The sequence below is a fragment of the Astatotilapia calliptera genome, chromosome 19, assembly GCF_900246225.1.
Source record: "Astatotilapia calliptera chromosome 19, fAstCal1.2, whole genome shotgun sequence".
NCBI lineage: Eukaryota > Metazoa > Chordata > Actinopteri > Cichliformes > Cichlidae > Astatotilapia > Astatotilapia calliptera.
The window spans coordinates 15,503,565-15,529,210 of NC_039320.1; the positions used below are offsets into that span (position 1 = coordinate 15,503,565).

General features: G+C 40.0%; 1 protein-coding gene across 1 annotated transcript; it reads right to left on the reverse strand.

The window, feature by feature from the left end:
* Positions 1 to 3,135: 3,135 nt before the first annotated feature.
* paplna (papilin a, proteoglycan-like sulfated glycoprotein) lies at positions 3,136 to 25,382 on the reverse strand. Its single transcript, XM_026152407.1, has 27 exons — positions 25,326 to 25,382; positions 23,200 to 23,262; positions 23,015 to 23,118; positions 19,503 to 19,563; positions 19,093 to 19,195; positions 18,802 to 18,932; positions 17,006 to 17,129; positions 16,749 to 16,829; positions 16,500 to 16,672; positions 15,918 to 16,041; positions 15,688 to 15,814; positions 13,599 to 13,803; positions 12,613 to 12,789; positions 12,370 to 12,520; positions 12,080 to 12,160; positions 11,018 to 11,216; positions 10,739 to 10,823; positions 10,501 to 10,627; positions 9,488 to 9,953; positions 7,978 to 8,136; positions 7,755 to 7,882; positions 6,944 to 6,989; positions 6,635 to 6,781; positions 6,101 to 6,228; positions 5,044 to 5,152; positions 4,405 to 4,580; positions 3,136 to 3,876 (listed from the first exon to the last, which is right to left on the reverse strand). Exons 2-27 carry the CDS (start codon positions 23,248 to 23,250, stop codon positions 3,698 to 3,700), a joined length of 3,642 nt encoding a protein of 1,213 aa, XP_026008192.1. The 5' UTR covers positions 23,251 to 23,262; positions 25,326 to 25,382; the 3' UTR covers positions 3,136 to 3,697.
* Positions 25,383 to 25,646: the final 264 nt, after the last annotated feature.

Genomic DNA, 25,646 nt, shown 5'->3' on the forward strand with positions numbered 1-25,646 from the left:
CCATAACAGGAAATCAGCATTTCATCTGTGTACTGAAGAAGGTCAAAGCTGCTGTGGGTGAGAAAGATAAACCAGGGCATGAAACCCTGCAGAGGAGAGTGCAACAGCAGAGGAGAGGATGTGGTCACAGAGCAGCCTGCAGCTCGCTCTCCGTGCTGAGAAACGGCGGAGGTGCAACCTTCACTTTACCACAACCTCCGGCTCGCTGTGTGCACCTGCAACTTTGCACCGACCCCCCCCCCCCCCCCGCTCTGCACATCTATGAGCAAACAGATGGAAACTTCCATTTCTGTGTCAACTGAAGTTACGCATTGTACAAAAACAACGTCATACATTATGCAAAAGCTGTTTGCAGTGATCTGGCACAACATTTTGCACCAGATAAAATCAGACTTTGGGGAAGCCACAGAACTTCAGGCAAATATCAGCAGCTCATTTAAAAACATAACTGACAGTGTTTAAATGTACACATGTGTATATAACTATAAGATAAAGGTTTGTGTGGGACTGCATTCAAAAGATAATCTGGCCTTTTTACAGGACTCAGTTCAAACCGTCACATTCTGCTTTCCCTGGTTGCTTCCTTGAAAAACATGTTTTCTTGTCCTGAAGTCAAATAAACAGGAAGCGTAGTCTTTGAAGCAGCAACAGAAATGTGGCACATCTGCCATCTGTTAGGAAAATAATTTTAGCTTCCCCTGAATGTGATCCTTAAATGAATGTATAAGCTGCTAATTTAAACCTCACACATGTGGAGCTCATAAAGAAAACAGCCAGTGTTTGGGTTTTTCGTCTTAAAAACACAATCACAGCTGACGGGTACAGCCATGACAAAAAGAAATTACATCCCCTGCCAATTCTAAGGTTTTACATGTCAGCGAATAAAAAAAAAAAAAAAAAATAGCCAGTGTATACCAGGTCTTATAAGCTGGTAACAAAACATAAATTATTACACCAAATTTAAGCCAAAATGCATAACTGTAGATGAATTTTTAAGCTCACTTTTCTTTACAGTATTGCTTCAATTCATTGAGCTTCTCAGTCATTTGTTATGTACAGCTCTCTTAAGGCACAACATTTCACTCAGGTTGAAGTCTGGACTTTATCCAGGCCACTCCAGCACCACTTATTCTCTTTTTCAGTCTTTCTGCTGTCGATTTGCTGCTGTGCTTGAGATTATTGTTCTTTTATATTATCCATTTTCAACCAAGCTTTAGCTGTTAGACAGATGGCCTCACATTTGACTTCAGAATACTTTGGTATACGGAGCAGTCCACGGTCAACTTAATGACTGTAAGGTACTCACGTGTTGTGGCTGCAAAACCCAAATTCTCTCCCCTCCACCACCGTATCTGACAGTTGATATGAGGCGTTTATGTTGATATACTGTGTTTGGCTTTAATCATATGTGATTGTCAATGGAAAAATTGTACTTAGTAGTCAGTATAGTCTTTTAATGATATAAGTTTGCATATGGTAGAATACTGCATGTAATCATTTGTGTTTAGAAGTATATAGTTGGTGGCATATTGAAAGAATGTCTCATCCTAGGAGGTCTGTAACATTCCAGGGTGTTCTGGTGTTCACCCCCACATCCTGGGAGCATGGGAGAGGTCGTACCTTGTTTTATTGTTTTACGGTAGGATTAACGTAGCTATGTCAGTTTTAGTCTAAGTGCTTTTTTACATATAGATGAACTGTTGGACCAGCAGGTTAAGGGAAGTAGTTTATGGGGACACACACACACACACACACACACACCCCTCCACATTCCAATGTAAGGAACAAACGCTCACTGAAGTGTAAATAAAGACCGGGGCAGTTTCTCAGCACGAGTCTCAGTTCTGGAGGCTGCCCTTGCTAGCAAGAAATTCTGCGTGTTTCTCTTCTCTGATTTTCTACTGAAGAAGTGTTTTAGAGTACATCTCTTAACAGTGATCCTGCGCATTCCAGTGCTGTGCAGTTGGTTCAAGTTGAACGTTGCAAACCTAAGCCATGCTGCCATGTTGTTTTTAGAGAGAAGAGGCTTTCTCCTAGTAGCTCTTCAAAATATGGTATACTTATTCTGTCTTACTCTCATTAAACTGTCATGAACTTTACATTTAACCTGCTAACTGAGGCCTGTAGAGTCTGAAATGAAGCTCTTTTTTTCCCCAGTTTCTCTGTGTAATACAGAATGATCTTGGAGTCAAGTTGCTGGGACTTCCACTGCTGGGAAGATTGGCAAATGTTTTGTCTCGTCACTGTAGCAAGATGGATTTCAGATTGTCTGTAAAGTACCTCATACATTTTCCCAAATTGAAGGGCAGCAACAGTTGCTTGTCTCAGATCAGCACCAGAACACTCCAGACCAGCAAGCTTCCTAAATGTCTGCATTTATAAAGAAGCTCACACTTGCAATTGATCAGTTCACAAATGACCTCTTCATGTTTGCTCACTTTTTGTTAAATAATAACATGACATAACCTGATGTTTGTCTGAGGTTGTGTTTCCATAATCTTAGGGAAAGGGCCAGATTATTTTTTATGACATCCTAATGTGCAAAGCCTTGGACCTGAACTGTAAATATAAAGATTATTAAACAATGAGTTTTATTTTACTTAATGGCTACATTAAGTAAAATATTGCACTATACCATTTATTGTCTGTCTGCCATACTATAGCTCACAACTGTACTAAAAAAATATTAAAGATATAAGGAGAACGCTCCACAAATATACACCACGGCCAGGAGATTAAATACTGACTGTTAGCTAAAGATTGTTTTGGTTGTAGAGCCAGCAAATCCATCTTAAAGCTAGAACGTAAGTGGTTAAATTATGTTTATGAAAACAACACAAGAGCAAAAAAAGCTGATTGCTGAGAGATGTTACAAATGTTTATTCTTACTGTTAGACATTGCTTGACTTGACGGTTGGAATAGATACTGCAATATGCAGTGGAAAAACATCTCTAATAAATTTAGAGATGTCACTGAATTATTTTCCAGTGAAGGTTCAGTTATGTTCATATTCAGTTTCCATCAAGTGAATGAGAAACTGTGGTTCTCATCTTGGGCGACACCTTGTGGTAGAAACTGGAACAATTCAGCACACGTGTATAACGTACAGTCATTGAAGTCAACCAAAGTTTTTATCAAAATATGACCTTTATTGTCAAATAATTACATAGAAATAAAAAAATAGTGGAAAAGTCTTGCAGAGTTTCATTATATGATACAGAAGCAGCAATGAGTGCAGCCTTGTATCAGTGATTTACTGGCATGAAAAAAGTCATTTCAGCTTTTTTAATAACATATATAAGAGTTATTATCATCACGATTCTCAAAAAACAGAGAATATATAGATCAAGTGAGAGCATAACTCATTTTAAAAGGTGTGGCAGAGTAAGAACGAGTTCATCGTCTCATCACATTCAGACTTTACAGGTTTACGTTCTATTTTAAGGCCCATCTTTTATCGTTCCATAAGATTCCCTGAACACCACTTACTTTGTAGCTTTAACTACTGTGCATCTACAGTGATCCGTCCCTTTTTTAAGATTGCAATATTCAAAGACATTTCTGTACAATCTGCTCAGGGTTTTTTGAGTCCTTTTGGCAAATGCAGCAGCTCGTAGTCGACAGCTCGAGTTTTTTAGAATCTAAATGGGAATTCAGATCCCACCCCAGTGTCCACCACCACACATCACATAGTTTTTACACCCTCTGTGGCTTTAACCTGGTCGACCAAACCTGTCGTTTCTTCTGCGAATGCCTGGTGCAGCTGGCACAGCAGAAACTGGAGTAGTATGAGTTGGAGCAAAGTCGGGCGTAAACTATCAGCTCACAGTTGGCAAGCTCAGGCTGGTCCAAACATTCTGGCGGGAGGTCAGCGCCTGCAACGGCACAGTAGATAGGGTTAAAAAAAAAAAAAAAAAAAAAAAAATTAAAAAACCCACAACATTAAAATTTAAAGCCTGAGCCATGAAATATTTGCCAGAAAATTCAATTTCTTTTTTAAATGGAGTGCTTATGATGAAATACAAATTTATTAAATATTAATTTGCATATATCAAATTAATTTAAATCATTTTAATCTGTTAAAATGTAGATAATATTCAGTCATTTTTCTGCAATTGATTTCTTAAAAATGTACCGTGCAGTTTATGTTGTTTTTTTCAGGAGGAAAACTCACACTGGTGATTTAGAAATCTAAAGAACTCAAAGTCACTCACATATAAAATATGATACACTTGACTTTAAAGGGTTAAAGCAAAATCATTGTTTAAACTCAAGCTAAAAATAAATAAATAAATAAATACATGATGACATCGTGGCGAATAAATAAGTCAGTTCCAAGTTCAGTTTTTCTACTTTCCCTCTGCAGTGCAGATAACAGGTCTGAGCTGATTTAGCGTTCTCACCTTGCTGTGTTTCTTTAATGACCTTTACTTCAGCTGTGGCGCTCACAGAGTAAATGCCGGTGTAAGCGTTGCAGGTGTACGTGCCCTGATCAGAAGGCTTGACATTATTAAGGATCAGGCTGCCGTCAGAAGACAAGAGGATGTTGCGCCCATCTGGACGCACCGGTACACCATTTCTGTATTTAAAGAGAGCAACAGGAAAGGTTTAGGTACATTATTTAAATGCATTCAATAGGCACTTAAATTAAAAATCAGTTCACTCTTTTTAACGCGTATATTAATGCATGCATGCTCTGTAACTGCAAGTAACAGAAATACAACTCATGGCTTTATTTCTGGATTTTAGGGCCATGAAATAAATAAGTAAGTAATAGTAATAAGTAATAATAAGTAAATAATGTCAGTGTTGATGACAACAAGAACTGGATTTATATATTTTTTTGTAGACAAATATCACCTTATTTAACATTTAAGTGGTTAAAGTTATAGGGTGTATTTTTGGGTCATTTTTACTTTTATTGGGGATTCTTTTTGAATGCTATATAACCTAAAAATCAGACAGTTTAACAGATGTTTCATGCATCTCTTCCACTTATTCTTAATGATGTCTAATAAAGTAATAACAATGTCATTTTTCACCTTGACCAGCCTATATTGACGTTGTCTCCTGACACCACACAGGGAAGCATGCCCGTGCTGCCTTCTGACACTTGGATGTTATTGGGAGCTGTTGTGATTTTCAGATCAGCTGGACAAAGAAACCAAGAGAAAAGATCATTAATGTCACTTTTTTCTTACAATAAGTTTTTACCGTTTAATCCTGGGTCTTGCCCTATGGGTAAAGTTTTTTGTTTTGTTTTTTTATAAAAAGGCAATAACAAAAACACCCCAAAATAAAATTGGTCAACAGTTACTTAAATTAAACAGAAAAAACTGCTTAGCTTTATCTTATTACACCCAATGCATATTGTAAACTGAAAGACCCCAAAAAAAAAAAAAAAAAAAAAAAAAAAAAAAAAAAAAAAATTGGGCTAAATATTAACAATAATGTTTCATAAGCAATAATAATCACACTCCAGTTTTATATTTGTTTACTATCTGATGTATAATTGTTGTTTTTAAATAAACTACACAGCCTTACTTCCTCATAACACTTATTCCACATGTTTATTGGTCTGACAGAGAAATAGATTTATTTATCATGTGATCAACTCAGCTGTAAAATCTTAGGAATGTAAATTCAGAAATAATATGTTCATGGTCTGGATCATATGAACTGGATTAGTGTTTATTTGGTGTTCCCATACAGTCAGTAATGCATTGAAATGAAAGGAAACAATCTGTTTACAGTACGTGTTAGATTTAAAATATCTTTGGTTTTATATAATAAAATAATAATAATTTAGTTTTTACTATATTTCTATGAGATTTCTACTACAGTTCATGTCTATTAACACACACTCATACACTATTTCAGCGCTGTTCATTGTATTTGAACAGTGCAAGCAGAGAGAGAATCAGGGAGTCAGTGACATTTACTGATCTCTGCTGGTGATTATCTGAAACTGCAGCATCAGGTTTCAGTCTTACAATCATAATTTCCCTTCTGAGTTTGATAAGCTATCTATCTATTGCACACAAGCATCCAAACAGTACATGTTTAAAAAAAAATGATGAGGCTATGAATAAAACTCACGCTGGACTCTGAGCTGCAGCTGTCGCTGCTCCAGCTGCTGCTGGTTGGAGGCTGTACATGTGTAGACACCGGAGTCATCAGACTTCAGAGGGCCGATGATGAGGGTGCCATCTGAATGCTGAGTAAACCTGCAGCACAGCCATCAGACAGGACCTCAGTTTACACCGACTTCTTCGTAAATGACTCATCTTTATGGTTTAAAATGATAAAGTACTGAGACCCTAACAGGCAAACCAGGGCAATTTATACCAAGCCGGCTTTAACAGTGTCTGCATCTCTTGGATAATAAAACAATCTCACATGGATAAAGACAGATCAGGTTATTTTCTTTAGACTCCAAAGTTCAGCTTGAATCAGATTTATATATAAAGTGGACTAAATAACTGAGCTATGCTAACTGACATCACAGCGGTAATAGATCTCAAAAATAAAAATACTAATAGTAAGAACCATGGATAAAAATCAAAGAACTTTCACTGCTAGCAATGTTTTTAATAAAGGGTTCATAACTTTCTGAATGTCTTCAATTATTACCTGGGATCACTGATTAGCTGTCCATCTTTAGTCCACCCAATGCTGACAGACTGCCGAGCTGAGGAGGGGACAACAGTGCAGGGCAGTCTGGTAGTTTGTCCTGCTCGCATTTCCACCTGGGCTGAGCTTGAGCGCTCAATACTGAACCTGACAGAAATTACAGGGAAGCAAAGACAATGTGAAGTGATTCATTTATACTGTTAGAAATAAATCAGAATACTGAGGTTTCCATGTGCCTGAGCTCTTAATATCTCCAGAAACCGTAAATAACCATCTTCAGGTGCACAGATCCACAGATATTCTTCTCACCTTGCAAATGGACCGTCTCTGGGAAGCGAGGTAGAAGATGGTCCCTCTGTGGCCGAATACACAAACACAAGCACATATGAATGCTCGCAAACAATTCAACACACAGAGTGAGCACTTGCACAATGTCATTGCATAAACACCAAGTGACTTTGCAAGATCAGCATGTTCTGACACAACCTATGACATCAGAGCTTTACCCCAAACTTTCTACATGTTCATGTGACAGACTAATTGGGGTCAAAGTCGGTCAAATTAGCAGTTTGACCGAATCCAGCCCCAATTAGCCGATTGTATATCAGGGTGTGAGAACGTCATTCCATGAAAAAAAAAAATCAGCCTCCCAACTGACCCCTTTACAATCAGGCGCAAATTTTTACAACTTTTGTCTTTTTATTGAAGCAAAATGTTACATTCACACAGACTCTATAGTATATATAGGATGTAATTTCACACAGATTCTCAATTGAGACCATCTGAGACCCCTCTATAGGAATTTTGAAACATTTCTTCAGGTAGATTTTACTTTTCCCAGGCTTGAATTGATCGATTAAAAGATCTTTATCACTCTGAGCCTCTTCCAAAATATGCCATTTCCCCTTTGTCAGCAAAAGTCACTCTGTTGACATCAACTATAAGAATATGTAATTCAGATCATGTCCCATATATCAGTTTGTTTGGACTGTCATAGTAATGTTTTCCAAATTCTTCCACTACTTTGTATCTTAACTTACTTAACTTCAGATATAATTATCTGCAAGTGAACCTACCAGTCTTGTTTTGACCATAGAGGTTGTGGCTGAAATGTAATTACCTGAGACAGCCAGGTAAATGTAGCGGTGGTCTCTCTCTCGTTCTCGAGTGGCCACACACAGGAACCAGCCAGAGTCCAGCTTAGAGACAGGACCTACTAACAGAGAGCCATTGGGCTGTTGGTGATGCCTAAATGTAATTAAAAATATAGATATAAATAAAAATAGCAACAGGAAAAACAACTTTAATGTAAATTAAGTCACCGAGTACGTTTCTCTACATACCTGTGAGTTGATAGAGGTATACCATCCCTCCTCCACTCCACGACAACGGTGGAGGAAGGTGGAGGGCTGACTCGGCAGGGCAGCACAACTGTTTGGCCAACTAAAGCCTCGACTGTGGATGGGTCGGTCTTATCAATCGTTACTCCCCCCAGAGTCAAGCTGAAGAATAGGGAGTGATAAAAGGAAAGGAAACAGAAGGAAAACAAAGGAGAAGAGAACAGGAAAAAGGAAATGTGAAAGGAAAAAGCACAAAGGAAGAGACATTTGGAAGAGAAAAAAAAAAAGTCACTTTATGCTCCACTGTTGGTACTTTTATCAGCAGCTACCAAAGCAAGCATAAAGAGCGCCCACAACCTGGCTTTAGGAGTTTGTCAGATAAAGCTCAAAGAAGAGAAATCCACATGCAGCCCAAAAAGTGACGAGACAAAAAGTGCAAAAAAACCCAAATACAAAATACTACGAACATACAAAAGAGACAAGGACACCTTTCATGTAAAATACCCAAACACCACTAAAGAAATCTAAAACCATCTAAACAAGAAAGAGAGATTTAGGGACCACACACATAGGATGACTGAATTATCACAGCAGAATTTTTATTAGTTTGATTTCATGACATTTAGGTGAAGACACCAAAGCACAGACGTGATGGTGGTTACTGACACAGAGAGGTAGCATGCACAAATAAGCACCAACAATAATGACTGACAGAGAGCAGTGAGTCCCAGAAGCATTAAACAGCGTTGATGTCCATATAAGGTGTGTGAGGTCTGGTGACTTCTTCTTGATTTGGTTGAGGTTAAAGGAAGAAATGAGGTGTTGCGACATAAGCAGGTGTGAGAGTGAAGGTCTGTGGAGCTGGAAAGAGCTGTGGCTTCATTTTAAAGCAAGAGTTTAGATTATATGAGCATCGAAAGAGTCTACAAAGACGGCATGTTACACAGAAGCACAGTACATTAAGTATTTTGTTGAACAAAATCCAGGAAAAATGGGAAAGGTTGTTGAAACTCAACACCAGGCTGGAAAGCACACAGCCTGATTTACTTGTGGGTGAGGTTGGGTGTGGTCAGAGGTGTGCTTTGTTACACCAGATGTTACAGGCAAATGACACACCCTCCATCTGCTGTGTCAGAAAGAGAGCTTAACCACATGGAGGGTAAGACTAAGTAAGCTATGTTCTCTGTTTTGTTCCCTGATAGACTTTACTAAAGAAAGTTTTAAAAAAAATTTGGATTGCATAAAATATAATTTGCTTATATATGATTTTTGGTTGCTTCAGCTCCACCGTCATATTTCCAGGATGGGTGAATGAGGCACATGATTTGTCTTTTGATTGCGTTTCCATCTCCTATAGCCCACTCTTTGGCCCTGCAGGGTAGAGTGAACTGGGGCTCCTTCAACATGAATTAGAAGGCTCTGAACAGCATTACGAGGCCAGTAGTGGTAGTAGTGGGGTTGGATCGGGTAGGGTTAGCTTTTCACTGCTCTCCCTGGGTCTTTGGGGTCTTACCTCGCAGCTGGGCCGGTGTGCTGTGCAGCTGTGCCATGTGAAGGCCGGCGTACCCGCAGGTAGACTCTACCTCTGTGGGCATTAGTGGCTGCGCTTGTAGCCTGTCTGCTGGTGCTGCTGGTCGAGCCACGCTGGACTATGAAAATCCTCCCCATGTTGCGTGACCGCCCATCCGTTGTAGATCCTCTTCCAGCTGAGGTCTCTGCTCCAGTCGTGCTGTGTTCTCCAGCTGCGGTTCTTGTAGACTCTCCAGAGGGAGCTGCAGGCTGCGGGGCCTGCCGGCTGGGTGCAGGTCGTGGACATGTCCGTTTGCACTCTGCTAGGGTCATGAAGTTATTGCTGTTGCCGTGGCATCCTCCATACCAGAAGTGCACACATTTAGAGGAGATGACATCGAAATGGTACCGGGACACCCAACTGCTGCAGGAGCCAGCAGCACGGGGCAGGGAGCAGATTGATCGCTCAACTGCACAAAGACAACACAATGCAGATCAGCTGTTTGTCATTGTCAAGCATTTTCTCAAACAGGGCTGTCTTGCATAGATGTATTGTGCAAATACAGAGGAAAAACAATATTATAGTATTTTTATCAAGTATAATTTGAATGTTTGTGTTCAGTATTACTACTAAAATGTTACAGTTTACTGCAGTCACATATTTGTTTATAGTCAGTTTTCTTACTACAGCACTATGGGGCCTGAGGAGTAAACATGAAAAACAACTCCCATGTTTTGTACTCAGTAAGCGTCCTCTGCTGCATACCATTTTTTGTTTCTCTGTCTGATTATTTCTTCTCATATTATGACTGCCAATTGCTACAACACCATCATGGCCAATATATCAATAATGCCCATGAGATGCAGGTGATCTAGATCAACTGGATAAAAGCGACTGTTAGAGTGACCTCTAAATTGGAGCATCTCAGTAACCAACAGCACAAAATTATATCTTAACTGGAAATAATATAAAAATTAAAAAAAAAGATTTCGCTTCATTGAGTTTAGAAAACTTACTATAATTAGGAGGATTGGGGCAGCCCTCCCCATTGGGTCCTCCTGCAGGTGTGGTGCGGTCATAGCAGCAGCCATAGGTGGTGGTGCGGCATTCTACTGCATTCTCAGTAGGGAGAGAAGGTGTAACCTGAAAAGGCATAACACATGAAATAAGGCAATATTTTCTCATTCTTTAAAGAATTTGACTGACATTTGACTAATGTTTGATTCATTCAGACTTTTGTGTGCTTTTGCTTACAGTTGGTGCAGGGTTCACATACGCCGCACAGCCTTCCTTATTGGGGCCCTGAGCAGCCGTCACACCATCTTCACAGCAGCCATAACTGACACACAGAACAGGAAGAGAGCAAGAACAGTTGGTATTAAAAGTTTGAGCTTCTGGTCATGTATAATGCCACATAGTCCCTGGTTAGTAACCAAGTCAGCGACCTTAAAAAAAAAAAAAAAAAAAAAAAAAAAAAAAAAGGCTCTGCATATGACCTCAACTGCAGTGCAATAACAGAGTGCAGGTGGATACCTGGTCTGAATGCAGGATGTTGGGACAGGAGAGGGAGCTGGAGCTGATGGGCAACCCAGACCCTGGGGGCCTCTGGCTGAAGTATGCCCATCTGAGCAGCAGCCATAATAAGACTGGCTGCAGTGGAGAGCCGGGGCGGAGCTGTGAGGGTCGTAGACTGTATTCGTCTGGGTTGGATCTCTTGTCTCAGGCCTGCGGGCTACAGGCAAAGCCAAGTGAGTGGTGAATTCACGCATTGTACATGCAAAACAGACCCCATAGTTCACCATGGTTCACAAGACAACACCATACAAGCAATAGGGACGTTCACACATCGGTTGAATAAACAATAGAGTCTGTCATTGTGTTTGAGACCACACAGTGAGTCTGTACAGGATGCTGAAGAACAAAAAAAAATCCATACTCCTTTTGTTTATGGGCTAACAAAGCAGAGGAAATTATAAAAGAAATGATGATCAGCAATCTGACGTAACAATCTGAAGGAAAATAAACACAAATAATTTCACAAAGAAAACTGCCTTTTTTGGAATGAAGCAAATAAAATTTCAAGTAGTGGCATCAAACTTAAAATTCCTGACCACTGGGATAGCACATGATGCTGAACATGCCAGAAACGCCACTGCCAGCACTAGCACACTTCAGTGCTTCAGAAATATTTTAATCAGGCCAACAATGACCATGGAACCATAAAAACATGTCAATCAGGCCCAGATAATTAGTGCTGGGACAGGCTGAATGGGGATGAAGGGGGGTGGAGGGGTTGCTGGGGACAAAGTGACAGAAGTTATATCAGCAGAGAAGAGGGGATGCTGAGCAACAGCAGGGCAATCACACCTACAATTAGCTTTTAATGCTCCAACCATAATAAGAATATTGTATGTTTTGGTAGTTTTAATTGTTAATAACTGGCTGACAAGATGTTACCTTGGTGATGTCACATTGAGCTTTTTCAGTGGTTTTTTGTTTACTTTCTGAGTAACTACATAGCTGAAAATGCTTACGTACTAGCTTATTTTCAATGCTGATGTGATTATGAGATGCCTTTGAGAGGTAGAGTCTAACCTGTTGCGTGATCTGGCACATAAGGCTGGAAGCCAATCTGAGTGCTGTCATGTCCCCGTGGGTCCTGAATGCTGGGGACGACTGCACAAAGTGTGGATAAAACAAACGCAGAACAGTGTAAGCATGCAACTTAACTGAAGACTGGCAGCAGTCACAAAATGTTAAATTTAATTTTGCACATTGTATTTTTAGATTGCAGTCTATTAAGTAAATGGAAATTTAACAACTTAACTTGAGAAATAAAATAAAAACAGGTGCATTGTTTATTTGCTTAGTTAGCATTTGCTCACCCTGTGGGCTGTAACAGGGCTGGGTGTTGCAGCGCTCCACTGTGAGTGGTTTGGGCTGGGTGTTACACTGGTCCACAGGGTACAGGTTCCTCTCCTGATCAGAGCAGATCACCTGGCGCTCTCGTGAGCCAGATCCACAACTCTTAGAGCACTGCAGGAAAATGGAGAGAGTTTTTCACCCATACAGCTGCTATAACTACATTTATGAGTCCTTGTTTGGTTGCATGTGTGCATCAGGTTTACCAGTCCCCAATCTCCTACGTGCCAGCTGATCTGTTGGGGGCAGGGGGCCATCTCACATCGTTGGACAGCGGCCGGGCGTAGCAAAGCACTGCAAGATGTTTCATCCAGCCTCGTACCATCTGAACCCATACAGGTCACTTCTCTGGTCTGCTGACCTGAACCACAGGTCACTGAGCACTGCAAACACAAGGATTATATATCAAGTGCATCGATTACACTTTTTTATAAAGACCCAAGAAAGATGAAAATTTTTAAATATAACCCAACCTTACATGTTTGTGTGGCATTTTAACCTTATAGTCAAATGTGCTTATCATGTAATTTTACATTTAGGACTTTCGATCTGATCTGAGGTTTCTTCCTGTGAAGAGGGAGTATTTGCTTCCCACCATCGCCAAGGTTTGCTCATAGAGGGCTGTTTCCAGAATACTATGGCATCTTACAGTAGAGAGTGCTTTGAGGTCTGTGTTTTGGTGATTTGGTGCTATATTAAAAAACTGAAGTGAACTGAGTTGAGGTAAGCCACTTTTTTCTAGAAACAAATTACTCTAACAGAGTGTAGATTAGATACCAGTGTTTATTATAGCTCAGTAAAGCAAAAAACAGCTTCTCTGCCTTGTAGTTAGTTGGATTAACATATTATTTATGGATAAATGTTTAGGCTGGTTTAGGGACTGCAATTAATACCATCTTCACTCTCACAATATATTACATTTGTTCCCAGAGTCAGAGGCCAGAGGCTTTTAAGTATGCAGCCTATTTTTTCCAAAGTAATCGACACAATAGCCAGAAACTGTCAGAAATTCTCTTGATAAATGTGAATGCTCTTAAAGTTCTACTTTCTTGATATCTTTTCCATCTCTTCTACATAACATGTAGAAGAGAGAGCCCACATTTTTACTGTGTGCTGGTTGTATTTTTTCTTTATTTAACTTATTTGTAAAGTCTTTTACCAGGATTTAAATAGAGTTCTACAGTTTGCTCACCGCACTCCATCCAGTCACATGGTACTCAGCACATTTCTGCATGTTGCAGGTCTGCAGAGGAGGAGGAGCGTCAGCGTAAGCGGCACAAATGGCATCCTCCACCACGCGGGGTCCCGAGACATCATTGGAAACACACTGCACACTGCGCACCTGAGAGCCTCCACCACAGGTAACTGAGCAGGCGTTCCACTCCCCAGTTTGCCAGCTGAGAAAACCACCAAAAGACAAGAAACAGGAGTCAGTCTCTTTGCTGCCGATATAGACACTGTACAGCTGACCATACAGCATACACAGCTTCAGCCAAGAGGAGTGATGGGAAGAGTTTCGTTCCAAAATCAGGAAAAACAAATGAGTTGAACAAATACTGTCCAGTTTGACTTCACTGCTCTTCAGAGCCGGTTTTTTACATTTTACTTTAACTATAACATAAACATTTCTTCGTCAGTACCTGACCTGGGACATAGTCTTCCATAAAATCTTTAGTAGATTATGTATATATTTTAAATGTTATTTTTGGCTGGATGCATGGATAAACTAATACGGGAAAGAAGCGTTATAATTTTCAGCAGTGAGAAATACAAAGACATTTATTTTACTTTTTTTTTTTTAAAATGAGCAGAATAACTTGACCTATGACCTACATGCTAAACCTATTTGTGTTAACATATCAGCATTTTTTTTTTTTGACTGACAAATTCAATAATTATTTCATATTTGATGCAAATCGCTGTTTGGAATGAAACCTCCGGATGCCTTTAAAAGGCTGCGCTGCTGTTTGAACAAAGCCTCTCACATGCAGCTAGAAAAACTACTAAACCCCTGGACACATACACACTGATAACAACACTTTTAGAGACAGACATCGAGACACCAGCTGATCCCAGATGAACCTCAGACAGTGTTTTTCTCACTATAATAGCTTAGAACCGGCACTAATGGGGCTGCTAGAAGCATAGGCAGAAGTGAAAGCAGCAATAAACGGCATTTAATTCCTCGCATCTCCGCAAATTAAGCATCTACTGATTCTGGCTTTAGGTGTTAACTTTAATGGATACTGAGGGTGCAGTTAGAGTGACTTGAGCTACATAAACATCTCAGGTTTCTAAGCTGCAGCAGCATGAAAGAAAAGAAAGCAGGAAATACCAGAAAGTCATAGACTAAAGCGACTATTTACTACTTAGCACTACTGCCGTGTCCCAGCCTGAAAAGTACACAATCCCCAACACCCACGGCATGACGATCTTTAACCTCTAAGCGCCTCACAACACATTGGCTACAATATTGCACAGGAACAGAGAGCTTTACAGTTTGCTGAAGAGATCAGGCAGCAGCCCAGCTCAGGAATCAGACACAGGTGCCACAGCTTAAAGGTTAAAGAAGAAGAAGAGTTGGCTCTTTGGGGGGGAAAATGCTACATCCAATCATCCATCACTCACTTTACAAAGTGCTGGATGTTGTCTAAGGTAAATGAGGGTCATTAAAAGGTTGAAAAGAGATCTCTGAGCTTGACAGTTGCCCCATGCCTTCATCCTTATCTCACATGGACAGAACAGACTTGGCACTAAAGACGGACTTGACTAGAGTCAAACACTTCTAAAGGGGGAGAGATCGCGCTTTCAATCAACATTTCTGGTCATTTTTGATATTTTCAGCCCAATTTTAGGGACAAGTAGCCAAAAATGATTCGTTGTAAAAGTGTTTGTTTGACAGAAAGTATGGAAATGATCTAAGAGAGCTAATAAAAGAATCTTTTCAAGGAAATAAGTGAAAGTGTTTAATTATTTAGATCTTCCCCCGGTGTTTGCAGACACCTAAAACTCCTCTACGAGCGCTGAACATGGGTTACCTGAACACAGAGGCTCTAGGCCTCTTTGAGGATCTCAACAACTGTGGTGGATACAGGTACGCCATCCTTTCAGACAGGCATAACATACCAACAACAGTCAAAATACTGCTCTGGGAGTTATTTATGGTACTCTTTAAATTCATTCATTCAGAGTGGAGCAAAGTAAACTCTGGAAACGTCTAAAATTTAGCTTGCATTTACTGAAATAACACATTTCATTTGAGAAGTTTAAGCATTACTTACCTGCGGATTTGTGGGCATGGTTGAGGGTTGCATGTACGGTTGCTCTGTGGCCTCGGCAGAGAAGCACAGAGATAGTCAGGATAGGCCTCATTGTCGATTGAACAGAAAACCAAACGAGACTGGTAGCCTGATAAAGGAAGGTATGGAGCTATTATACTGTCCAAAAACAAGGATGTTTAAAACATTTTAAATTAAATTATGCTGGCAACAAATAAAAGTTGCAGTCTAACCTGATCCACACTCTTTGCTGCAAGCAGACCAGGATCCATAGCTCCAGTAGTAGCCCTCTCTGGAGCGTCCATTTGGAAGGTAGTATTCATATTCCACTCCCTGATTGGGCTCCTGGCTGATCAGCTGAGGGGACAGGGTTAATTTTAACTCCTACTTTTATCCACACATCCAAAACGCTACCTTAAGTTTACAATTTTAAACAAACACTTATGGCATGAAGAAACTAAATGTTTCTCTTTTCTGGAAATGTTTCTCATATATTTCTGTGGCGGAGGTGTGGTCCCTGGCTCAGCTGCAGGGGAGGGAGCTCAACGGGGCGGTGCCAGCGAGGCAGGTGAGAACACAGCTGGTGGCATTTGGACTGATGACAGTCTTTTTCCCCTTTTAGTGAGGGAGGAGACGAGAGAGGGGAGGATGGAAAGCTGAGACCAGTGCAGACCAGACCGTGGGTCGTTGTATAAGAACCAAAACAAACTTGACACCTGTGAGCACAACCATTGTGTGTGTGGAGTGCATTCTACAATTTCATATTTATAACCCTGTGAAGTCTATTTGATCATGAATGGTCATTTGTTTTTTACCTCAACAACAAGTGGTTCAGTGGTGGGGCCACGGCCGATGATGGTTTCAGGGACACTGTCGCCCTCAGCTCCTCTCTGGTAGTACAGCATGGTGCCGCCAATAGGTGTGGCTCTAGAAAACTCAATTACCCAGTGGCCATTGAGATAGTACTCTCCACGTAGATTCTTGATAGCTGTAAAGAAGTTGTAAATGTCAATTATTTTGATTATCTTGTAGTGTGTTTTCTAAAAGGTCTGACACACACTTACCGAGGTAGTTACGTGTGGCATGTGTCTCTCTGATGCTGATGGTGGTGGCTCCAACGGGGATGATGAACATCTGGTTGTAGCCTGAAATAAAAGTGGCAAAAAAGAAGAAACTGGGGTTTAAACTTCAGGAGAGGATTTAAATGACACATATTTAGATGATGATGATTTATGACATTTATCAGGTACATGTTGGGTACATATATCATTTGGCATATCATTTGGGAGTAAGCGTGACCAAATTATAATATGAATCATACCGGTTGGCAGGTCGCGGGCAGTGAAGCTGTTCTTGACACGGTAGCAGGACTGGCCGTTACCCCCGCACTGCAGACAGGGGTCCTCCTGCTGAGGAGACTCCAGCATGTTGTCGCAGCCCATACGCTGATGAAAGGAAAAGTTGGGAAAAAATGATCAAAAAAGAAGATGAAAACCACAGTTCACCTCAACCTGTATTCTGTGTCATTTAGGTTGTCTTCTGCAGATATAAACAAGCACAAATAACATCATTTAAAAACTTTAAATCTTGATCTTAATAAAAATCAGATGTGTTCATCTTGTAAAATTCCTGTCTTTGTATGACAACTGTCAAAGTCACGACTCCACTATAATAGAGAGAGATTAGAAATCATCTCCCGAGAATATATGTGCTAAAACATTATTTCTGTGAAACGTGTAGTTTGAAGAAAAACATGGTTGGAGGTGAAATAATTGAAAATAAATAAATAAAGACCCGAGAAAAGAGTGGATTTGGGACAGCTGTTCCCTTCAGGGAAGGTGATAGAGACATGAAGTCAGAGGTTAAATTGACGAGGTTTACTCATGAGGAAAAGGTTGCAGCAATAATTGCATGAGAAAAGAACAAGAGCAGAAGTGTTTGATGTTATACAGACTGAAGCTAATCTTTCATCCTGCTGCTCAGCTCCACTGATTGTGTCCTGTCTGATTAACGAAGTGATGCTGCATAAGCAAACCCCAAATCATGGATGGGCAGACTAATCAAATCATTAGACCTAACTGGCAACTCATATCAGGCTATGTGTTGCATTTTTTAAATAAGACCTCTACAGCTCTTCACATTCCTTTAGTGTGTGGTAAACACCAAATTGCATATGTTATACATACTGTATGGTATTTGAGCTGCCACCTGCAGGGCAGAGAGCAGAACTACAAAATATGTGCCTTGCAACTTAGTTAACTTTATCATTGAAATGTTCATGCACACATTTATTAAATTGCAACCAATATATTTTTATCAATCATGTTTTCCCAAATAGATTTTGACCTCTGCTGGACACTACGTATTCTGCATGCAAGTATAAGGTAATGTACTTTTAGTACATTACATTTAGTACATTAGTTCAAGGAGTACTTTTAGCTGTCTCCTTGTTTCCCAAGAGGTCACTACAGCGGATGGATTTTCATATTTTATTTGACACCACCCTCCCATTTATCCAGGCTTGGGCCAACACTAGGAGTAGACTAGCTTGCTCCCCATTGAGGCTGGCTCTCAAACCAGGGATCTTTTGTGTGTTCTTGTGCGTTAACCACTGCATGTAGCTATTACTACTGCATATAACTGTGTTATGTGCAATTATAAATTGCTTTAACACGTGTTTTCTTGTCCACATAGAAACCCCAGATACAAATCACACGTTCGTGTCAGGTATAACCGGGGTAAAAATGTCAGCAGGGATTGCCCTGGGGGTAAGTGCTGAGGAGAAGCCAACAGGAGCATGTTGAGACTAAAGAACTTACAGTACACTCATATTTGGAAAGTTTACCACTTAAAATAATACAATAAATTTCCCGTTACATAACCTATAACAGACAGAAAAGAATACTTATTATTAGAATTATTAATACTCTTTCTCAAGAAGTATGGAGTAATAAAAAGTTACGGTTTCAGGACATTTTCAGGACAAGTTGGAAAACATAGAATTACATTTAGATGTCACAAACCTCCTTCCTACCCTCTCTGTTTTCGTCACCTGTCAGATATTAATTTCTTTGTGTGTGTGCAAGTGTGTGCGCAATATTTGGCGGGGCATCCTACCCTGCACACTCCATCCACACAGATATCCGTCCGCCCTGGGTGACAGGGCGTACCATCAATCACGGCTCTGCGGTGGCGGTAGAAAAAGTTTTCCCCTCTTGGCATGCAGTTCAGCTCACAGGGGTTCTCAGCTATCACAGAAATAAGGCTAATTTTAACAATTTAAAGAACTTAGAAATACAAATGCTCACAAATAGCCGGTGCTTGGCAAATGTCACAAGAAAATTCAGTCAATAGTATACATAATATGGCCTGTCAAAGCAAACTCTCAGCTTTGTTTTTGTTTCTGACCTCCGTAATATGGAAGCCATTTGTAGCGTTTCCCGTGGAAATCTGTCCCATCAAACTGGGAGCACTGCTCTTCGCGGAAATCTCTGGATCCCTCTGGACAGTCCTGAGTTGAATAAGGAGATGCAGCAAAGGTCAAAGGTCAGTAATCCTAAAATAACTACTGTATTGTATTTTGAATTAATACAAATTCAAAAAATATATTTACAATGTCTTCTTTAAGGAAGAAACACACTTTTGTACTTTGATTTGCCTTAGGTTTTAGTGCATCATAGTGATTATTGCTATCAAGTTATCGTGTTTTTAAAAAAGTCCTTTGATATATAAAAAAAAATTTAGAGGTCTAAATATAAAAGTATACATGAAAATAAAAGGTTGACCATTAAAACCAAATTAGTTTCACATGTGATCACCTGGATGTTGCAGGACCGATATGACTTGTCTGGCCCCACACAGTTGTGCCCTCCATCCTCCCTGAGTGCAAATAAAATAAAACATGAACATGACATTTCATGTAATACTTTTATGAATGAACCCTGATCTGCCCGATATAGTGAGAGCAATTTCCACAAGAGTAGAAGAGACTAAGACCTCCTGACTGACTTTTATCCTTGCTTCTACTACTCCTTATGCTTTAAAAACACTCCACAACATCATAGATACATTTCTTTAGATGCTTTAGAATCTAAAGCATCTAGGGTAGATGCTCTGTGTTTCTTAATGACCACTTCATTTAAATTTGTATCACAGACTTTCTGTTAAAAGAAGATGTTCACAAATAATCCTGTCTTCCTTCTCTCACCCCAACCGCCCCTTCCTGAGCCTGGTTCTGCTGGAGGTTTCTTCCTATTAAAAGGGAGTTTTTCCTTCCCACTGTCGCCAAAGTGCTTGCTCATAGGGGGTCATATGATTGTTGGGTATTTCTCTGTATGTATTACTGTAGGGTCTGCCTTACAATATAAAGTGCCTTGAGTCAACTGTTGTTGTGATTTGGCGCTATATAAATAAAATTGGATTGAATTGAAAATGGGCTGACGATCCAGTATAAAGTCATTGCCCTTAACTTCCCATCAAACTTTCTCACATCTTTCCCAAGTAAAGTTTCATAAAAACTTGACAGCTTCTCATTGCGAGACAAAAACAGTTAATGAGTAGGTGCAATGAATGTATGCAAATACAGCAGAGACTGTCTGCACAAGCAGAAATAACAAGTTTCAGCTCTGACATTAATAAACAACATTCCTCTTTAATCTGTACCTGTTAAAAAAATGACCTCTCAGCACAGCAGAAGCCTCAACATCAACATTGCTAAGCCCTAGTTTTGCACAGACATCCGTGCACATGCCAGTAAACTGCGAGATAGCAGACTGTTTCGCCACTCACCATTCCAGCACTGCTGATAATTCATGATTTAGTCATCTTCAAAAGTACCTGGCCTTAAGCCGTAAAACAAGACATGCTCCTGTCAGCACACCTGAACTGAAACTAAAACATGTCAAAACAACGGCTTTTCACTTAATAATGGAAAACAGCACATTGGCAGCATTAAACACTACTTTCAGTTTAAAATGATACAAAACAGAAATGTGGAAAAGTGGCAGTTATTCATGCAAAATTATTGATTGCACATAATTGAAACTGATTATAGCCCCGACTGACAAAATGACAACCCCAATCATGCTTGTTTTTCTTATGAATGTGTGTACTTTTTTTTTTTTTTTACTAAAATGAATGTATGGTGAGACGTGGGAGTTCCTGTAAAGCACAGAGGGAGCTGTCAAATCACTGTGTTTAAAGGAGTGATTCAGCAAGCCTGGCAGACAAGACATGACAGAGTTCATCTGACTGGCAATGGGTAGGACCTCTTCCCTATTATTCATCATTTTCCTAAAGAAGGGCTACAGACTCACTATAAGGCTCTGACTCACTGGCTGACTGCACGAACATGTTGAAAACAAGCATCAAGAGACATCAGACATCAAAACACTGCCATCAAGCTTCTACAGAGATGTAGAAGCTGCACAAACAGCTATATCAACACTGTATGATAAAAACAACATATCTAACAGCTTGTGGTCAGGTAAATGCAACAAGATATGACACATGAAGTAAAACAAAGTACTTAGACCTGTTAAAAACAGCTCCTCACAGACTTGTTCTGTCTAGTGGGAATATTTCTGCGCAAAAGAAAATAAGACTTGTTGTTTTTAGAAAGGTATTCAGTATATTAAGCTAAATTATAGGCCGCTGAGATACTCCGTCGTCTACTTTACAGGAAGACTTTTGTTTTAAGCCTCTTTGATAGTTTTATTTATAGCGTGGCTATATTAAGATTGACTTTTTTCTCTATTTTTGTAAGGTAGACTGGAGAAAACGAGCGGAAATGCAGGAAACAAAGCGGGGAAGTGACACAGGGGAGAGAGGCGGGGGTGTACCCTGGACAGGTTGCCAATCTAAGGCTAACACAGAGAGACAGACAATCATTCCTGCCTACATTCTCAACTATAGCTTATTTACTCTCGCCAGTTCACCTAGCATTCACTTCTTTGTCTCAAAATGAAATGATCCGTCAGTGCTGCCACAGCAGTCTGTCACACACCTGAAATCCTTCAGCCAGTAAGTTAACAATAAAATCTACAGCTATCCATCCATCCAGTTTAATCCCAATATCCAGGTAGAATTTTGAATGCTAGTTTTATGTGTAATATAGTATCTTTACTTCAATTTTCTCATATTTGTATCTCTGTAAAAGATCTGAGTACTTCTTCCAAATGGCAATATGCCAGACGGCCCCCAGCAATACTGCAACATTTACGGGAAAAGCTGGGAGTGTGCTTACATATTAGTCACATGTGAGAGGAGAAGCTTTAAAAACCAATCCAAAACGAAAGAAAAACTGTACGTGTTACTTAAATGTAACAACACGTGTGCCGCAAAGGAAACCTAAAATGTAATGTTGACTTTTAAAACCACTACTGAAGCAGAAAAATGGCAGCTCGAAATGTTCACTTCCCACCTGATCCTCTTCAGCAGACAACCGACAACACACAACACTGAGACGTCCTTTTAATATTAAAGGGCCCCTCCCTGCAGTGTGTTTTTGGGAGTAAGACAAGCCGACATCCTCGTGACTTCAAGGCATTCTTTCACAATAAAAATACACAGTCTGTGCCCGTGAACCTCACAATTAGCTTTATTCAAACAGGAAAAAACTCTGTGTGTGTGTCATGAATCGCTGTGTGGCAGGCAAGCAGGAGTGGTGGACCCAAAATGCAGAACTCAGACACGGAAGTGAAACTTAAGGCGCAGCTTTATTGCTGGGAAAAACCTCGTACAAACTAAACTCACCAAAAGAAAACCAAAAGTCAGAACAGAGGAACCAAGGACTGAAACACTGGAAGGAAACACTAAACTGGAGCCGGAGACCAAACACTAGGGACATAGACGCAGAACACACAGCTAGTTGAGGGTACGACGCGACACTGACACAGAGAAACACAGGGCTTAAATACACAGACGGCAGTAATCAAGGGATGAGAGACAGAAGGGGAACACACCTGGGAGAAATCACAGCTGACGAGACAGGGGAAACGTAACTGAGCACACTCACATATGACACAAACCTTCACAATAAAACAGGAAACTCAGACACATGGAACCAGGCAAGACATTGAACTAAACAGACAGATTCACAAACAGATGGGGTGACACCATAGACAGAGACAGACTCAAAGGCAGACCAAATATAACACACAGAACTCAAACAATAATAATCATCATCATCATAAACTAGAAAATGATAACTAAAAGCGCTGGGTCACCGACCCAGGACCATGACAGTGTGTGTGTGTGTGTAAGTTTATACATGTATTTATGTACATCAAGATGCATTAAAATGGATAAAGTTAATGTGCAGAAGACGTACCTGTGAGTAATACAGCGCCTAGTTCTCACAGTCACACCCCCGCCACAAGTCCGACTGCATTCTCCATATGGACCCCATGAGTCCCAGTAATCCACACTGGGCCCCTGGGTGCAAAATTAGACATCAGAATTTGACAAAAATGACTTTTTTTTCTCAGTGCTTTTCTGTATTAGCTGGGAAATTACCATGAGAGCTGGAGTCAGGAGCAGCTGTAGGATTGCCAAAGGCAGGAGCATCCTCGTTATTCCCTGGAAAAAAAAGAAGAATTAAAGGGCATCCAGAGTTAGTCACCGTGACTAATAAAGATGACTGCACATGCAGCAAACTTTTTCAAAAACAAGCCAAGAGTGAGAGAGAAACAGTAATTGATTAGGCGCACAACAAATGGGTTAACACAAGCAGAACAGAGCTCTAAGGAAGAGGGGAAAAGACTAAGCAAAACACTGCCGGCTGACACTCAGTAGACATCATTTTTGTTGCCTTGCAGCATTTCCTAAAATTTCCTAGTACATAAATCAGTTTGTGGTGCTTCTGCACTGCTCGTACTTCAGTGTTGGGTACTTTGACAGTTTTACAGACAGACTTTTACAAAGTTTTTTTCCTGGCAAAATGCAAAAACATTTACTGGCTCATCTTTAGATATGCATTGTTTTTCTTAGTCCTCTATAACAGTAAGTTTAATATGTTTTCCACTGGTCCAAATAGTGATTATTGAAAAAATATTCACCAAATGTATGACTTGTTGTTCCAGTTATTGTTAAAACTGGACATTCACAATCCAAAATGCGCATATAGTGACAGGAAGAATGCGGACATGAAGAAAGCCTCTTTAGGAAAAACACTTTTTATCAGATGTCCATCACTTCAAGCGCCAGCCTTATCATTTCCCTCTGCTATCTCATTGCTTAATTGCTTAACTGAGCTAAAATGTTTCCTTTGTTGCATGTGGAGAGGCTGTTTGTTTGTTTTGTTTTTTCCAGGGCAAATTGCATGTTTCCTGCCTCTCTGAGAGTGAGAAGGGGGTTGTCTGTAGCTGCCAAATTACCCCTGACCGCTTAGCCATGACCACCAAACTGAAAGGAAAGTTACTTCACAGCAAATACACAAAACAAAGCAAAAAGGATGGCCGTGCCCAAGTGAAGAGAATACAGGGTGTCAGCTGGTCTGTCTCAGACATATATACACAAACACTTACTGAGCCATTGGGACAAAATTGAGTAACTTAATGCGGTAATTGGCCTGGGTGGGGTTAATCTGAGGCTGTTCTGTCTGGACCCGCAGCAGTCCTTGATGATGAAACCAGCACCTCCACATAAAACTTGTCATGTCATTTACTACTGGAGTGGTAACTGGTTTCATGAATGAGTTAATAAAATAGTTAATAAAATACAAATCTCTGATCCAAACCCTGTAATGTTTAATTGACATTTTTATAATTTCTATTTATTGTTTTTTTTTTTTGGGGGGGGGGGGGGGGGGGTTGCTTCAAGGCTGATTTGTATTTTTTTTCCCTTAATAACAATTAACTATTTTTTTAATGAATTCATTTTACACCCATCAACAACCACATTAATCGTGAATTTCTGCTTTCATTTGTTTCGGTGGGTTCAGCTATAAATATTAGTTCAAAAACAATAATTTAGAAATAAACTCGCCAAATTAAGCACTTTCGAAAATAAATAGAAACACAGAAATACCCCCACAGAAACACATCTAATAAAAAAAACTTCATATCATTATATTATAGCTTTATTAAAAGTATTACAACATATTAATGCATCCTGAAACAAAGCACTAGAATCAAATATTAATTGATTAAAGTTTTAAGCTAATAAATCTTAGTTGTTTTAACAGCGATTGTAAACTGATCCCGACTATAATCGGTCACTGATCTATTTAGAAGTTCCCTATGAGATTCCAGCCTCGCTCCCTTTTTATTGTGCCGGCTCATAAAGCCTTTATCCTCGGGCGATTACATGCTTTTATCCAACCAAATTAACAATTATTCGCCAGTCAGCGAGGGCATGCAGTGTCTTGTGTCCTCTGTACTGTGGGTGAAGAATCTCTGCATCAGGCACCTGATCAGCCGGGAAAATTATAACAATTTAGCCTATTTGTGCTATTTCCATATTAAATAATAATAATAATAATAATAATAATAATATTAATAAAACATACTATTAAAATAAATGTTACCTCCTATGGTACCTCAGTGATATTTACAAAAGCACTATCGGTGACTCGGTGACCGTGAACAGGTTAGTTTTAAAAACTTGAAGTAAAGTCAGGTAAAATAATGTTGGATCCTCACCGTGTTCAGCGGGTTTAATAATGTTTTCTTGGAGTTCCAACCCGTCGGACCTTGCAGCGCGCAGCAGACCTGACAGCTGGTTTCTCTCTCTCCGAGTTTTGACCTGAAGATGCTACCGGTGCAGTGTCCTGGATATATGAGGAAAGTTATCTGGGAGGAAACCTCTCGCTCCCTCTCTATTTCTTTCTTTCTGCCGTGCGCCCAGCCTACGAGGAGAAGAGAAAGACCCGTTGGTTAAACCTCCTCCGCGTCGTTACCGCGCCTTTTAACCAGGAGCTCATCCAACCCGATTACAGCCCCCCCTAACTGCAGAGGAGGGAA